The following is an 18,997-nucleotide window of genomic DNA, read 5'->3' on the forward strand; positions in this document are numbered from 1 at the left end:
TTTTAATTTGGGGAAATATTTAATAACTTGGGTTGAAAATTAAGTAACCTAAAATTAACAGAAAAAAATCCTAATTACTCCTGGGAAGAGTTGTATACTATCACTTCAGTTTCAGTGGTGAAAAGAAAATAAACTGCTAGAATAAGGCTTCCATAATGTAATTCAGGGGTTGGCAAACTTTTTCTGTAAAGATAGTAAATATTTTAGGGTATGCGGCTCTACTCAACACTGCTGTTGTAACGCAAAAGCAACCACAGACAATACCTAAGCAAATTAATGTTGCTGTATTCCAATACAACTTTATTTATGGACACAAGAATTTGAATTTTTATAATGTTCACAGCATAAAATATTAATTTTTCTTAGCCATTAAAAAATGTAAAAGCCTAATTATAATTAGTTCTTGAGTCACACAAAAGCAGACTGCAGGCTAGAGTTTGCCAACACAGTTTAGCCACTTGGCAAATCAAATACCCTTCCCTCTTTCCTAACACACATAGGAACACTTTACAATTTTTATAATATGAAATTTTATAATTTTCATATGTGTGTTTTTATTTTATAATATTTTATAGCAACAACAGTATTAAATTATTATGTATTAAATATGCATGTATTAAATATATATTATTTAAGGCCGATTAGCTGTTTTCTTATTTATTTCTGTAGCCAAATCTCAACTGTATAACTATTTGACTGGATCTTTATGCCCTAATTTTTCTCCTGGTTTCCTCCAAATGGGGACCCCATCTTAGGAACCCTGCTCTGTGATACTGACCCACCCTACCCTCAAATTCTTCATGATGTTAAGTACACTGCAGCACAGACATCTATCTATTCACACATGTCAAGTACTTGAACTCTCACCAAACACTGTGATCATCTAAATTTTATGTATCTCCTAGATTTCTGAAATCTGTACCCTTGGTATCTGATCCTTCATGTAAACATGGCTAGTCTATAAAGCACAACCCCTTTTGTTTTAGACAACTTCATAATCAAGTGCCTTAGTTCTTGGAGTATTCTCTAATATATCTACAAAGAAAATTACCACTCTTTAAGACCCTCTCTTTTCTGCAGGAAAGACTTTAGTCTTATAATTTATCAAAATACTATGTAAATTTCTACCTATTAATACTGATAGTTCACAGACCCTTAACAGCTGTTAAGACTGTTTAGAGGAAATATAATGTAACCACCCAATGAAGCAGAAATTCCCTGAACACTCTGTAATAGATCACTACTTTTTCTTTTTTTTTTTTGAGACAGAGTCTCACTCTGTTGCCCAGGCTGGAGTGCAGTGGCGTGATCTTGGCTCACTGCAACCTCCACCTCCCAGATTCAATCGATTCTCCTGCCTCAGCCTCTCAAGTAGTTGGGACCACAGGTGCATGCCATCATGCCCAGCTACTTTTTGTATTTTCAGTAGAGACAGGGTTTCATCATGTTGGCCAGTCTGGTCTTGAACTCCTGGCCTCAAGTAATCTGCCTACCTTGGCCTCCCAAAGTGCTGGGATTACAGGTGTCAGCCACTGTGCCTGGGCATAGATCATTACTTTCCATATGATCCCAGTGATAGCATTAACTGCTCCTTTATTTATTTCATCATTTTCCCCTCTTCATTCATTCATTCATTCAATTAATTAATTCAATTAATTAATTCAATTAATGTTCTCTAAGGCCATGACATATACTGAGAATACAAAGATGGAAAGGCATGGTTCTGACTTTAGAAGTTTATATTCTAAACGAAAACATCAAAAGCTAAAAGTGGTTTTGATCCTTGAATGAAAAATAGCTTTTCTTGTTTACACAAATATTACATATTAAATTGTTAAAAACAGCAACAACAAACAATTGCAAAAGTATAAAAATTGGGGATAAAAAATTGCATACCTGAAATACCACCCTGAGATAACCTCTGTCAACATTCTAGTGAAATACCTCTGAGTATATTTCTAGGTGGATAAACATAAATGGGATAATGCAGACATGTTTATTGTATAGTATCTTTTTGTAATCTAAATTTCAAACACTGCAAATGCAAAATTCTAACTCTATGAGATCCCTCAGGGGTAAATGGGCAATATACTCAATGCATGGATGGGTGTTCTCACAGGATGATGGCTTCTCTGTCTTAGAAGCTGGATGTTGCTGCCACTTACGACACTGGAATGAGGTATTTTGTCATCCTGGCTTATGTGAGTCAAGAGCTCCTGACTCAAACGTTCTAGGAGAAATTTTCTGATGTGCATGTAACCTAGAACTGGCCAACTGCCAGCACTCTATCTGTGAGGGAGGTTGGGAAACAACCATCTGGACTTCATGGTTTCTGTAGAGGGAGGTGGGCTTTGTCTCATACAACTCATAAGGTAGGAAATTTCCAAAACATAGAACCAAAAGTTCAGATGCCATGCAGCCAAAAGCAGCAGCAGCAGCAGTAATGAAAGACCAACACCTACTATAGATATATTTAGGAAGGTGGAGCAATATTAGTGTAACAACCTGAAAATCTTCTCAACATCTAACCTCATTCTATGTAGCAGTGTGGAATGAAGAATTAACGCACAAAACATTTTGTAGGAAAAAAATCTATGAGATCTGATGACAGCATGAGGCCAGTGAAGATAGGTATAAGGAAGTAAAGTATAAGAAGCTCTAGATTCTTGTCACAGAGAATGACAAGAACCACTTAGGTTGGTTCTTGACTTTCTCTGCGTGATCTTGGGCAGGTCACTTCCTAAGCTCCATTTGGTAAAAACGCCCATGCATTCTTGAGTTAAAGGCCCTAGCAATTAAAAAACAGGCTAGGTGTCGTGGCTCCTGCCTGTAATCCTAGTGCTTTGGGAGGCCGAGGCAGGTGGACTGCTTAAGCCCAGAAATTAAAGACCAGCCTGGGAAACATAGCAAGACCCCGTCTCTACAAAAAAAATACAAAAATTAGGCAGGCATGGTGGTGCATGCCTGTGGTCTCAGCTACTTCAGAGGCTGACGCAGGACAATTGCTTGAGCCCAGGAGGTCAAGGCTGCAATGAGCTGTGTTCACACCTGGGTGACAGAGCAAGGCGCTTTCTCAAAAAGCAAAAAACAAAACAAAACAGGAAAAGACCTCCCCCTAAACACAACAAATATTAAACTCAATGTCAAATGTTAAAAGCATTTCCATTCAACTCAGGAACAACGCAATAACAGTCATCATTACCACTATTATGCAATACTGTACTAGAGGTTTAATCCAACACGGTAAGATAAAGAAGAATGTATAAAAATGGGAAAGGAAGAGAGAAAAATTATTTAGAAGAGATACGATTGCTTACATAGAAAATCCAAGAGAAGGTCAGGCACAGTGGCTCATGCCTGCAATCCCAGCACTTTGGGAGGCTGAGGCAGGCGGATACCCTGAGGTCAGGAGTTTGAGACCAGCCTGGCCAAAATGGCAAAACCTTGTCTCTACTAAAAATACAAAAATAGCTAGGCATGGTGGCATATGCCTGTAGTTCCAACTACTTGGGAGTCTGCGGCAGAAGAATCACTTGCACCCAGAAGGCAGAGGTTGCAGTGAGCCGAGATATTCAGCATGGGTGACATTGTTTAATATTTAAACAAAAAATAAATAAAAATATAAAAAGAAGGCCAGGCGCGGTGGCTCACGCCTGTAATCCCAGCACTTTGGGAGGCCGAGGCGGGTGGATCACGAGGTCAAGAGATCAAGACCATCCTGGCCAACATGGTGAAACCTCGTCTCTACTAAAAATACAAAAAAAAAAAAAAAAAAAAAATTAGCTGGGCATGGTGGCACGTGCCTGTAATCCCAGCTACTTGGGAGGCTGAGGCAGGAGAGTTGCCTGAATCCAGGAGGCAGAGGTTGCGGTGAGCCGAGATCGCGCCATTGCACTCCAGCCTGGGTAACAAGAGCGAAACTCCGTCTCAAAAAAAAAAAAAAAAAAATATATATATATATATATATATATATATAAAAAGAAAAAAATCCAAAAGAATCAATAATTTTTCAGAATTCATAGAAGAGTTCAACAAGGTATCGGTTATTAGACTATAAAAAAAAATAGCCCTCTAATAGTAGTACCCAATTAGAAAAGGTATGGCCTTTTAAAAAAAGTACAGTATCTTTCTAGATAAAATGTTAAAGACAAAAAAGACTACTTCAACAAAAGGAGACAGATTTTATTCATGAATGGAAAGATCTACATAAATTTAATTTATGTATTTCCAATCAATTGCTATGAAATTTTCCCTGGAAATTAACAAACTGTTTCAAATTTCATATAGAAACATACAATTCCAAAATCAACCCAGGCAATTCTGAAAAACAGCAAAGAAGGGGTACTTGCCCTATCAGATATAGACACAAATTATGAAGCTACAGAAATTCAAACTGTACTATCCATGTAAAGACATATAAATGGATCAATGGAAAAGAACAGAGCACAGAAAAACAGATCCATACAACATGGAATTTTGGTTTATGATAGAACTGCCATTAAGCTTATGTGGAGAAATAACAGACAATTCAATAAACAGTACTGGCTAGCATTTCCTCCTAAAATATACTACACTACATCTGTATTTCACAAAACACACAAAAGTGAATTCTAGGTAGATTAAAGCAATAAACATGAAAAACAAAACTCTAAGAGTACTAGCAGAAAATACAGATGATACCTGCAATTTAAAACAGGAATAGTTTTTTAAAACAATACCCCAAAACACAAACCAATGTTAACTTCTACATGACCAAAAAAGATAAAAATAAAAAGCAAATAAAATCAATTAGAATTTATAAGGCACTATGAATAAATGATGAAAAGATAAAACAAAAGAAGAATGGACGAATAGACCACGTGTCCACTTCAAAGCCTGCATAGAGATGTTTCGGAAGCTTTATTCAAAAACAAAGCAACCAAGATATCTTTTGGTGGGTGAGTGGATAAATAAGCTGTGAGACATCTAGACGATGGAATATTATTTAGCACTAAAAAGAAATGAGCTGGCTGGGCATGATAGCTCATGTCTGTAATCCCAGCACTTTGGGAGGCTGAGGTGGGTGTATCACCTGAGGTCAGGAGTTCGAGACCAGCCTGGCCAACACGGTGAAACCCCATCTCTACTAAAAATACAAAAATAAGCCCAGCGTAGTGGCAGACATCTGTAATCCCAGCTACTTGGGAGGCTGAGGCAGAAGAATCACTTGAACCCAGGAGGCAGAGGTTGCTGTGAACCAAGATCATGCCGCTGCACTCCAGCCTGGGCAACAGAGTGAGACTCCATCTCAAAAAAAAAAAAAAAAGAAGAAAGGGAAAAAAAGAAATAAGCTATCAAGCCACAAAAAAAAAAAGTGGAGGAAACTTAAATACCTATTGTGAAGTGAAAGAAATCAATCTGAAAAGGCTGCATAATGTATGACTCCAAACTGTATATTTTGGAAAGGGCAAAACTATGGATAAGGTAAAAGGATTAGTGGTGGCAATAAGGAGAGGGATGAATACGCAGAGCACAGAAGATTTTTAGGACAAACAATTCTGTACAATACTCCAATAGTAGATACACATGAGTATATATTTTTCCAACCTCATAGCATGTACAACACCAGAAGTGAGCCCTAATGTAAACTATAGTCACTGAGTGATAATGATATGTCAATGCAGGTTCACCAATTATAATAAATGTACCACTCTGGTACAGATTTTGATAGCGGAGAAGGTTGTGCATGTGTGAGGATAGAGGGTATGTGGGAAAACTCTCTCTGTACTTTTGCTCAATTTTGCTGTGAACCTACAACTCCTGTAAAAACTAAAGTCTATTAATTTCTCAAAAATGAACAAATGATATAAAAAAACAGTTCAAAAAAGGAAGTTAGATGTCCAATAACGATTTAAAGACATATTTAGCTTTGTAAACTAAAATGAAATACTGTCTTTTTTTCTCGGAAATAAAAAACAATAAAACAGATCATAATCAAGTGTTCGTGAGGATTTGAAGCAACAGGTTTTCATATATTGCTAGTTGGACTTTAAACTGGTATAACCAACTGGGAGACAATTTGATAGTACTCCGTAATGAATTATGTGTATATTTAAAACACAGCAAGTTTACTCCTACTTCTAAGTTGATACTCAAGAGAAATTCTTGCACAGATGTACAAAACTGAGTAAGAAAATACCTACATGGTAATGGCAATAACATACTGTTTATGGATATATACACACAGAAATACATGCATGTGCGTCTGGATATTTTACAGTCCTGGCTACACACTGAACTTATGACAGTAGTCTTTGTGAAGGGAAGTTAGGAGAATGAGACTCAAGAATTTTACCAGTATTACTTTGATTTCAAGTTTGGCAAAATGACAAAATATCAACAATTATTAATTCTACATGATGGGATTTTGGTTTTCTCTGTCCTTCACTCTATTTTAATTTAAAAAACCCTGTTTCACATAAAAATTCCAAGGCCATTAGATCAAATGGCAGTGTGAATCTACCTGTATCTCCCCTCCTACATCCCATATCCCCTGAAATGGCAACAAAAGATATTTACAAATTGTAGGAAAAGTGGGAAGACAAAATCCGTAACATTGCTAGGAGTCAGGAAAAAATACAGTTAAGAGGGTAAAAAAATGATGAGTGATTCTTGAAAGACAGAAAAAAGTTGGTATTGGTTTAAGGCAAGCCACAGCCCAAACTAAACACAAGAAATGGGTAAGGATTCAGACTCCTCCAAGCTGCAAGCCTACAAGCATAAGCAGCAGGCGAGGCTCTGGGTTAAGAGGCAGACAGTCCCAGCACCTCCATACTGTCCCCAGGCCTGTGCTTGAGACGTTGTACAGAAACAGCATTTGTCCACAGGCTCCAGCAGTCAGTGTGGGTGCTGACACCAGCAAGGAAGATTGGGTACCCTGGTGCTAGCCCAACTAAAATATTTTCAAATGTTTTCAGCAATATTTAAAACATTTGAAAATGCTGCAGCATTTGCTCTAAGAGTGAAGGAACCTAAATGATCATTAACAGGGAAATGTGGTTATAAATTACACTTGATTTTAGCCAAAAGGCCAAGAAGTGACTAGATGTAAATTATTAGTATGTCTATACTGTGAATTACAGTTTAAAAGAATATATAACACAAAGAAAAATCTAAGACATTTACCGAGTTTAAAAAGTACATATAAATATTCCTGTTTATAAAAAAATCCAATATGTATGGATAAATTAATGCACAGAAAATCACCAAACTGTCAAGAATGATTACTTAGGGGAAGGGGGAGCTCACTATGTATGTCTATATTCATTGATTCTTTTACGACAGAATACATTTATTAATTACTAGTATAATTTAAAAACATAATGTGAATAAAAAATCGTAGTTCTTTATTTGGAATTAAAATATGAAAAGTCATTAAATATTATCTTTAACCAAGAATTTCTCAAATAGGAAAAAATACAAGAGTTCTGCACTTGTGGTAGTGACAGTAATTCACATTTTCTCAGATGGTTGAATACTTCCTGTCATATGACACAACTGGGTCAGCCAAAGTAATCCACATCTCATTTCAGAATGCATAAATAGAATTACTACAGGGATATTCAAATTGTAGTCTGGTGAAGGAAGACAACACTCATAGTCATTTCCTTAGGAACTGTGTCAGGCCTTCAATGGAGGAAGTGACACAATCTGCCTGAATCATTAAAATCAAATAGTGACTTACGAGAAGGAAATGCTGCAAAGCCATCTATGTTCCCCTGAAAATAGTGCCTGCTCCCTTACCCTCCCCATAAAAATAAAGTATTAAATAATAAATATCAGATACAATTCTAGTAAGGAAAGAATCTCTACTAGATTCTTCCGGTTCCACCTTAACCCAACATTTATCTTAGTATAAAAATTTTTATGAAGTATAAATTTCACACACATACATATATACGTAGATAGTTCATCCCATGCCCCATCCCTTGGGATAAGCTATGTCAGTCATCAGTCCTAAGTACATCACATAACTCGTATTTTAAGAAGAATTCATGTAATACTTACTAAAAGTCTTACAGATGTCAGAAACAGCTTTGAAGACTCTATCAGAGAAATTCACTTTCACCTTTACATACTTCATGTTGGGAAGCTGCAGGCGGAGCAGTTTGTGCTGCGGGGTGAACTGAAGCTTAGCATCTGCCTGAATACCATACTTATCCAAGGTCCAATGTGTCTTCAGAAGCCAGGTTCTCTTCTTTTCCCACCAGAGCGCATGGTCAGACCAGTCTTTTTTTACATCTATAAAAAACAAACCAATAAACAAACAAAATGCTTAAAAATCACCAAGATTACTTTGAGAAATTAAAAGCAGAAAACTAGATAACTGGGTATTTAATAGAAACAATTAATTAACTGCTAAGTTCCTGTTATGTGACAGAAACAAAAGATATATTAACAGCTGAGAAAACACGGTGTGTCCTGAAAAGACAGCATACAAGGTGGCTGAGGCACAATATATAGGGCAACTAGGAATGTCTGAGTCAAGTACAAACTGGGACACATGGATGACAGAGAAAGTACTCTCTGTTATCAGAGAACAAACAGAACCCTGGGGGCTAGAACAGGAAGGATTAATAAAGACTGGAGTTGGTGGGCTTGGAACTCATCCTATAGGAATGGACAATAATATTCTGGTGAGAAACTGAAAAGGCTATGGTTTATGAAGTTACAGAAATGTGTCAAGGTGAATAAGGGGTGATGAAAAGATGGGGAACCAAAGTGAACAGAAATCAATATCCTAGGTGAAGAAGAGGAGCACGGAAAACACCCGTGAGTGACACTATAACCTAAGAGAAAGCTCTAAAAATAAAAAAAACCCATTCTGGACACATATGCTCTCCCAAATAGACCCCAAAAACAGATCTAAAGTCACACTGCCCAACATTTTTCTCTTGAGCACATTTTGGTACAAGTATAACAGGAAACATTAATATCTGTTCAACTATTTAACAGCATTATGCAACTAAACGAAACCAAATAAAGAAAAGAATGTAATTTACACAAGATTTAGCTACCCCCCAGATAAGGCAGGTCATAACAAGAAACTTGTAGCAGTAAAATCCAACTTCAACTAGTTATTTATTTACTTATGACTAGGACAGAAAGCTGGTTTTTAAAGCAGCAATCAAAGTACTTTTGGGATCAATTTTATGTCAAACTTACTAAGTTCCAAAAAAAAAAAAAAAAGGGAATGTGATGTTTCAAACAAAACAAAACAAAACACACAAAGGGAACAGGCACAGCATGGTGGCTCACGCCTGTAATCCAAGAACTTTGAGAGGCTGAGGCTGCAGGATCGCTTCAGCCCACGAGTTTGAGACCAGCCAGGGCAACATGGTGAAGTCCTATCTCTACAAAATTTTTAAAAAAATCAGCCAGGCATGATGGCATGTGTCTGTAGTCCCAGCTACTCAGGACACTGAGGTAGGAGGATCACTTGAGCCCAGAAGGTCAAGGTTGCAGTGGGCTGTGATCTGACACTGTAATCTAGCCTGGGCAATGGAGGAGATTCTGTCTCAAGGAAAACAACAACGACAGCAGCAGCTAGATAAAGGCTTCCGGGAGAAGGAAAAAAATGTGAATACTAACCACAGTGGCTCACGCCTATAATCCCAGAACTTTGGGAGGCTGACGGGGGCAGATCGCTTGAGCCCAGGAATTCAAGACCAGCCTGGCCAATATGGTGAAACCCTATCTCTATAAAAAAATTAGCTGGGCATGGTATGGTGGCATGTGCCTTTAGTCCCAGCTACTCAGGTGGTTGAGGTGGGAAGATTGCCTGAACTTGGGAGGAGATCAAGGCTGCAGTGAGCTGGGATTGAACCACTGTACTCTAGCCTAGGTGAGAGAGTGAGACCTTGCCTCAAGAAAAAAAAAAGTGAATAACTTTTTTGCAAATAAAAATAAAAACTATCATGCTTCTGAAATAAAGCTCATGTTAATATAATCACATCTTTAAAAAGAGTTCATCAACTTTAAGACATTTAAAAGCATGTCTTAATCTAAGATTGAAATAAACATATGCATAACTAGTCTATCTCTAGATAAAAAGTCAAATTCCCACATTGATTATATGCTTCAAACAACTTCTACAATGGTGAAATTGACTTGATACAACTGAAATTCTCATTATGGAAGAAACATGTCACAGGTAGAAAAAGACTTTCAATTCCCCAGACATTAAAAACCTATTTTAATCAGTAAGTACTTTAATGGGAGAAATACGGTTACAGTTATTTGTGATCATATTACCATTTTGAAATTTTAATATCTGTGGTTTTGGCAAAGTTCTGCTAATCATGTTATCTGAAGTCTGACAAAATAAATGCATGTAACTGCTACTTTATAACCACTTGCTTAATTGTGTATAGTACCCTACATCCTATTTTCTAGCACAGAATTTGCTAACTTTTGGAAACAAAAAATTCTGATCTACCTCATAGAAGACAACTAAAGTTAGATAACTGATCACATATTACTTTTCTAAGAATAGAAAACTAAGGGCAGAAAAAGAGAATGCTGGGAACCAAGTAGAGCTAAGGCTGAGCTGAACTGATGATGGGTAGATAGTATACACAGGCTGAGTATCTCTGAGCTCAAAATCTGAAATCCAAAATGCTCAGAAACTGAAAAATCAGAAACTGGAAAAAAAAAATAGTTTTAGACTTTGGAACATTTTGGATTTTTGGATTAGAAGTGCTCAACTGATAAGTATAATGCAAATATTTCAAAATTCAAGATCAGAAACACTCTGGTCTCAAGCTTTCCGATAAGGAATATTCAACTTGTAATACCTTTTTTCCCACACCTAGTGTCAGTGTCAACCATTAAGGAAGCTACATCATACACTCCCAGTGGAGAGGAAAGGAGAAAAAGAGCTGTAAGAATAATGAGTCCACGAGGACTGACATGTCATTTGGGTTCCTACAAAAGGCATCCTTGACCTAAGAACTTGGGTGCAAGCAGCTTATTTGTGGGAAGGAAATCCCAGGAAGCACACCTGAGGGGATCAGTGAAAGTCAGACAGGGAGAAAAGCCAATGAGTGAACAGGGAGTTCACTCACTGCTGTGAGCACCTGCAGTTCAGTCCTTCAGGCATGCCTTAGAACTCTCCCATGAGGAGAAAGATGAGGTATCTCTCCACTTCCTCCTTAAGGGTTGCTCCTGGGGCCACCACATTTAAAACTCTTAACACAGCTGGGCACGGTGGCTCCCGCCTGTAATCTCAGCACTTTGGGAGGCTGAGGCGGGTGGCTCTCGACGTCAGGAGTTCGAGACCAGCCTGGCCAACACAGTGAAACCCCATCTCTACTAAACAAACAAACAAACAAATAAACAAATAAACAAAACTCTTTAACACTTCTTGGCTGCCAGCATGGGGCTGGCTGCCCTGCATTCAGGCAGAGCAAGCTCAGAGATTCCTGCACCTAAGGAAAAGGGCTTGTCAGCAATTTGGGGATCTGCCCACCAGAAGTGCAGGTAAAAGAGGGGGGCCTCCACAGCACCTGTTACAAGCCTGAAAGAAATGTTTATTATATTTTTTTAAAGGTGGCTGTTTTATTGCAGAAGCAGGGCAGAAGCAATGCTGCAAAGCCATGACAAAAGGCAGGCTTAAACAATATGGCCCAGCAGTAGGTGCTAAAAGATAGAGGGCAAAGACACTGACTGACATGAAAGGAGCTTTTGGGGACAAAATTTACATATGGACACTAATAAAGAGGTAACTGTCACCAACCACAAGATCTAAAGACAGTTTTTAATATGTGAGGTATGAAAAGGACTACTGGTTAAGAACTCAACTTTCCAAGTCAACACTACATAAACGTTAAGCTGGAGGTTAGCAAACTATAATGGCCCAAGGACCAAATCCTGCCTTCTGCCTTTTTACGGCCCACAAGCCAAGAACAGGTTTTGTACAGTCATGTGTCACTTAACAATGGGGATATGATCTGAGAAATTCACGTTAGGCAAGTTCACTGTTGTGTGAACATCACAGAGTGTATTCACAAACCTAGACAGTACAGCCTACTACACACCTAGGCTATATGGTATGGCCTCTTGACCCTAGGATATAAACCTGTACCTATGTTAGTGTACTGAATGCTGTAGGCAACTGTAACACAGTGGTAAATATTTGGGTAGCTAAACATAGAAAAAGTGCAGTAAAAATAAGGTATTATTAATCTTATGGGACCATGGTTGTATAAACAGTCTGCTGTAGTTGACTGAAACATTGTTACACTGTTCCTGACTCTAAGTGGTGGTCGAGGTAGTGGGAATATAAAGAACAGTATTTTATATAATGTTATATAAGGTTCAAATTTCAATGCCCATAAACAGTTTTATGAAACATACCCACACGCCTCTGTTCACACATTGCCTATGACTACTTCTGCACTACAACATTAGACTAGAGTTACTGGGACACAGACTGCATGGCCCACAAAGCCAAAAACACCTACTATCTACACGTAAAAAGAAAAAGAAAAGAAAACTTTGCAGGCCCCTGCTATAAGCAATGTTATCTTGCACTTAGATAATGGTGCAATAAAATCTCAATTATCCATCAATTAGGCTTCCAACTGTGACTCAGAAACATGTATTTCCCCTGATATCCATTATTCCCTTTAAAACCTGACCCTCCTCCATCAATTCCCCCTCAGTTTCTCATCAAAGGAGCTACTTACCTGCACCCAGCAAGAGAAGGGGATAGGATCCAAAGATTACATACTGGACATCCTATGAGTGCTCTGCTTACCCATAGAAGAAAAAAAGCTCTCTTACTGACTGGCAATGCTGGCAAGACTAGTCTTTTTTACCCAGAGAAACTAGTGGATGAGTAACAATAGAGGAAAAAAAATCAGACAAAATAAAAGCAGAAATAGGAAACCAGGAAAAAATCAGAAGTATTAATACCACTCATGGCAAGAGATAAAAACAGAAAAGTAAAGATAAAAAAGTAAAGATAAAAACAGTTAAAAGGTGTTTTAACAGCAAAGTAGAAGACAGTGTTAGAAGATGCAGAAGCTGGACTGAGGGGTCTTCTGACTTATGTTCAAATAGTGGGCTTTTCAGTAGCATTCCTGAAGACTGAACATGCTACCAACCTAGACGGCATTGCTTACAGAGTAATCACTACCATAGAATAAGAACATCAAACAGTGTTATAAAAATATTTGTGAATTCAACAAATATCTGTTGAACATGTAATGTGTGCAAGAAAGCACTGTTCTAGTGCTAAATATATAATGATGAACAAAACAAAGTTCCAGCATCACTGAGGGAGACCAAGGTGGCTAGAGGACGGGAAATGGAGATCAGGAGGAGATGGCCATCAGAGAGCCAGGCAGGAGCCTTGTAGGCCACAGTGCGTGGTTCAGACGTTATTATGTATGAGAGAAGCCCCTAGAGCAGTAGTTTTCTGCCTGATTGGCATTAGAATCATCTGAGCAGCTTTTTTTTTTTTTTTTTTTTTTTTTTTTTTTAAAAAGAGGAGACAGGGTCTTGCTATGTTGCCCGGCTGGTGTGTAGTTATTCACAGGTGCAATCCCACTACTGATCAGCATGGGAGTTTTGACTTGCTCTGTTTCCAACCTGGGCTGGTTCACCCCTCCTTAGGCAACCTGGTGGTCCCCCACTCTCAGGAGGTCACCATATTGATGCCGAACTTAGTGCAGACACCCGATCGGCATAGCACACTACAGCCTGGAACTCCTGGGCTCAAGCGATCCTCCCACCTCAGCCTCCTGAGTAGCTGGGACTACAGGCACACATGACCGCACCGGGCCTGAGCAGCTTTTAAAAAATACTGATGCCTGGCCCAACCCTAAACCAGGGCTATTTTGGTTTGTGAACAGCTGTCTGTATTTTCTCATGGGAGATGAAGGCTGGTACTTCCTACTCCACCATCTTGGTGACGTCTCTCAAACCAACTGTATCAGAATCTCTGTGGGTCTCGAGAATGGTTTTAAGCAGGAGTCATTTATGTTTCAAAATCATTACTGATAATATTGAATAAGTGTGGTGATGGGGGTATGCAGAGTTCACTCTTGGAAGAGAGCGTGCAAGAAGTTAATATAAGAGTGGAAATGACAACCATTTCAATTGTAATGGTTGGGAGGTGAGGAAGTACAAATAAGAAATATAGACAGCTTTTCCTGGGTATTTTACTGTAGCTAGCAGAATAATAGCTGGTAGATAGACAGAAAGGGAATGGCAGACCCAAGGAGTATTTTTAGCTTTGCTTTTAGAAAGGGAAAGCTATTACAGCATTATTCTAAAAGTGGCTGAAATGATCTCATATTTCAGATCATTTATAATTATTTATATTTATTATCATTCATTAATTTGCCCTTCAGCATAGTATCACTTCAAAACTTTCTAAAGACCTGACTGAGCCCTCTCAAACAGGCAAAACAATGTTTTCCCAACTCTACAAAATTAGCTCTTTCTTTGGTGCTGCCTTTATATTACACTACCTATCTTATTTTGAAACTAATGGTATCTCGACATCAAGTCACACAATTGGCTCTACTCACAATATCACAAGAACATACTTATTCTATTCATTAGTAGCAAAAACAAATTTTATACACTGATGAAAATTCTGAGAAAAATGATGGTATACCAATTGAGAAGCATTTATCCAGACAAACATAAAAACTAACTGCACATCAAAAAGCACTTAAAGGCCAAGAGGGGTGGCTCATGGCTGTAATCCCAGCACATTGGGAGGCAAAGGTGGGCAAATCATTTGAGCTCAGGAGTTGGAGTTCAAGATCAGCCTGGCCAATATGGTGAAACCCCATCTCTACTAAAAATACAAAAAGTAGCTGGGCCTGATGGTGCACACCTGTAATTCCAGCTACTCGGGAAGGCTGAGGCAGGAGAATCACCTGCACCCAGAAAGCAAAGGTTGCAGTGAGCCAAGATTGCGCCACTGCACTCTAGCCTGGATGACAGAGAAAGACTCTGTCTCAAAAAAAAAGGCACTTAACTGCACAAATATGGTGTATAGGTGTGTTTGTGTGTAGCACTTAACTGCACAAATATGGTGTATAGGTGTGTTTGTGTGTAGCAGTTTATCTTGATGCAGTAACTCTTTTATTGTTTGAGACAGAGTCTCACTCTGTTGCCCAGGCTGGAGTGCAGTGGTGTGATCTCAGCTCACTGCAACCTCCATCTCCCAGGTTCAAGTGATTCTCCTGCCTCAGGCTCTGGAGTAGCTGGGACTACATACAGGCACCACCACAGCCAGATAATTTTTGTATTTTTAGTAGAAGCTGGGTTTCACTATGTTGGCCAGGCTGGTCTTGAATTCCTGACCTCAAGTGATCTGCCTGCCTCAGCCTCCCAAAGTGCTGGGATTACAGGCGTGAGCCAATGCACCTAGCATGGAGGCAATAACTCTTGAAAGCACTTAGTAATCTAGTGTATTACAGCACAGCTTGTCTCTAAAGTGGCAAGTTAAACCGTAACAGACTATGCAACTGTGACTTGTAAAAGCCACTATAAGCAGAACAGATTTCAGACATCAACACACATTTAAGTTTTTCTTTAGCTAAAGACTGAGTAGAAGTATAACACATTATGATGACTTTAAAAGGAAAATGGTTATCTACAAATAATTATAAATGATGGCAAGCAAATGAAAATACTACTGGATCACTAAAGTAATGATTTACTTTTCTGTGTGGCATCAAAATCCATAAAGAAATAACTGTTGAAATTCCCTGAATTTGCATAAACTAAAGCTTTGGGAAACTTTCCATACATGAACTCCCCTACACGTTCTAATCTAGACTCTGGACCATGTTTTAAATAAATATTTCTGCTTTTCAGAGTAGCAGGTTCGGTATTTCAAACATTAGATGACTGAATGCAACCCACATGCATGCATGTACACATACACACATAGCCTGGCACTTGGCCAGATGTTAGCAAATATCACCACAGTAGATTCATTCATCTGCATTATAAAACCATTCAAGGCATACAGTATGCCCAAAAACTTGCTCTCAGAGTCCATTTCTCCAAGGTCATGATTTTCAGTTATCCTCCAGGTACAGGCCAATTTTTATTTAGTATATATTTTAAATTCGATTTTAGACTTTAAGAAGTAACCCACCACAAATACAAGCTTTCTCAGAAAGGCTCGGCGGTGGGGGGTGGTAAAAAGTTACACAATTATGAAGTCATCATTTGTTTTCCTTCTCTGGAGAAGAAAAGGGATTTTATAATTTACTTATAAATTTAGCTTATTCAATAATTCTTTGTAAGTCAAGAACTACATAGATATAGTTTACTATACCTAGCAAAATTCTTACTTCTATAATAAATTTTAGTGAAATATGTTAATTCTTCAAACCATTTTATCAGAATTCTCGAAAGAATTATTTCTGTGTTCCTTCCTTATTTAACAGATCCCATTACACTGTACTCTGTTGCACATAACAGTATCTAACAGACACTGAAACTCTTACCATTAACATTGCAAATCGCTAAAACATTTACTGAATCAACAAAAATATCCTCCCTCAACTGTAACAGAATGCTCCTCAAATTCAGGAAGTGGTCGTATACTTGCTTTACAAATATAACATCTGTGTATTCTAAGGAACAGAAGGCTTGGGTTTCTCATCATTAGAGGCTGAGTAAACATTTAGCTTAGTCTACCAAATAGCTTTTGGTATCACAGTGCTCTCCCACTCTATGAGTCAAGAAAGAAATAAAAGAAAGAAAGAAAAGAAAGAAAGAAAGAAAGAAAGAAAAGAAAGAAAATATATTTATAAGATTTTTGCTAGAGAAACTATTATGTCCCACTTTATGCAATTCCAGCTCACTTACACTCTAGAAAATATGAGTACAGATACATTATTACACAATACATTATTGAAAGCACCCTATTTAATGTTTTCCTAATAGGACTACTAATTCCTAATTGACTGTTTTGATACAGGCTACTAAGATGCAATTATTGGCCAGGCTCACCCCTGTAATCCCAACACTTGGGAAAGCTGAAGTGGGTGGATGGCTTGAGCCCAAGTGTTCAAAACCAGCCTGGGTAACACAGCAAAACCTCATCTCTTGAAAAAAAAAAAAAAAAAAAGCCAGGCATAGTGGTCTGTGGCCTGTGGTCCCAGCTACTGGGAGGCTGAGGTGGGAGAATCTCTTGAGTCTGGGTAGTCAAGGCTGCAGTGAGCTGTGATCTCATCACTGTACTCCATCCTGGGCGGCAGTGCAAGACCTTGCCTCAAATAAACAAACAGATAAATAAATAAAACGCAATTATTTGCTTTCGTTGTTAAAATTTTTTAGCTGTTTAAGTGTCAAGAAAAATGCTTAACAGAGACTTGATCAAATCCCACTCCTGTTCTTTCAGCATGAGAGCTGCAGCCTATGCCCTACCACACTTCCATGGACTGTTTCCCATGATCTGACTGGGGCCTTCAAACTTTGCACAGTAGCTGCTACTAACTTTTTGAGATAATACTCACATTCCTGGAGACTCAGTTGTGCCTCATCTAAATCACTAGAGACCAAACAAGGACCAGCCCAGCACCTCTTAGACTATTGAATACCATAATGTTGTCAGACTAAAGAGAAAAATGAAGTAATTCTTTCAAAAAAAGAAAGTTGATCAAATAACTTATTTTTTCTTACCTTAAGTAAACACATCTTAAAAATAAGTAAGTAACTTAGAGTTTGGAATGAAGAGGAAGATGTTACTTTTAGGTGGCATGAATTTCTAGTTGCGTATCTTTAACGTATTAATTCAGGAAAGAAATGTAAAATTTGTTTAGTATTCTCACATGTCCATAAACTAGAAGCAAAGTTTATATTACATTAGATAATCTTTGCTAAGGCAACATGTCATTGTGACTTTTAAGTACAGAGAACTGTTCTGGGCACATGACTTATTTCTGATAAATATATACTTTTGTATTCTGCTAATACTGTAATACTTTGTGGTTTCATTTTGTTTTAGGATCTTCTTGAGCCCCAAATGAGATGATATAACTATTACCATAATCAATGGCAAAGAACAGTACAATCCTAGGGTGCTAGTGACAGAGCCACTAAAGAATCTGGTTCTAACCTACTGTAAGCAAACCATGCAGACTAACCAGACCAGAAAACGTCATTTTCCTGCCTTTCAAAATAAGACCTTCAGGCTATGTGCTCATACTATTTCCCTATACCCCTTAGTGGCTCATCTGTTAAATGTAGAGGACTTTTCCCTCTTTATTTCACAGCCAGGCAGACTGAAACAATTACTGTACGTTTGCCCAAGACACCCCTGGGGAATCCTGCTATGTTTTTTTCTATCTACAACTGTATTTCAAACTAATCACACTTCTGAGAATCCTCCTCCTTCTTAGTAGACAACCATGGATTCTACTGTAGAAAATAAATACAGACACCATCAGATTCAAACTCTTTCACCTTCACGTCAACCCAATCTACAAGTCTTCTTAAATTTGTACCCAGATGGCCCTTCTGAATTTGTGTTAATACGAAACAAGTGGCTCTTCCTGTCTGTCTAACGCCAATCCCACCTCCTGTGCTCTGCTGCCCTTCCGGTCTTCTAGGAACCACGTGCTTCTCTCCTTAAACTGGCTCTCCAGTTGTCTCATCCATTGTCATGGCTTTAAAAGACACTTTCCTCACTGCTATCAGCAGCCCAACCTTCTGCTCAGACCCCCAGCCTACACACCCTACTGCCTATCTCACATCTCCTCCTGATGTTAACTCAATTTATCTAAAAACGTAACCCAATTTTTTTCTTATCCCTACTGTTATATTAATTAGCACCAACCATCAATCCAGTTGCTCAAGCTAGGAATCTGAAAGTCATTAATTTTCTCTTTCCCTCATTCCTTACGTTTACCAGCAAACTGTCAAATCCACTTCCAAAAATCTCCACTCCAGTCTCTACTAGCACCGCCGTATTTCA

General features: G+C 38.3%; 1 protein-coding gene across 6 annotated transcripts in view; it reads right to left on the reverse strand.

Moving 5' to 3' along the window:
• Nucleotides 1-18,997, reverse strand: part of FERMT2 (FERM domain containing kindlin 2) — a 142,398-nt gene that overhangs the window by 47,816 nt on the left and 75,585 nt on the right. For all 6 annotated transcript variants that reach the window (XM_064365874.1, XM_064365877.1, XM_064365876.1 and 3 more), the window contains one exon: nt 8,047-8,280. In XM_064365874.1, the coding sequence (XP_064221944.1) occupies nt 8,047-8,280 (234 nt within the window). The remainder of the gene's footprint in view (nt 1-8,046; nt 8,281-18,997) is intronic.

Source organism: Aotus nancymaae, unplaced genomic scaffold (genome assembly GCF_030222135.1).
Source record: "Aotus nancymaae isolate 86718 unplaced genomic scaffold, 86718_ANA_hifiasm-v0.15.2.pri h1tg000062l, whole genome shotgun sequence".
NCBI lineage: Eukaryota > Metazoa > Chordata > Mammalia > Primates > Aotidae > Aotus > Aotus nancymaae.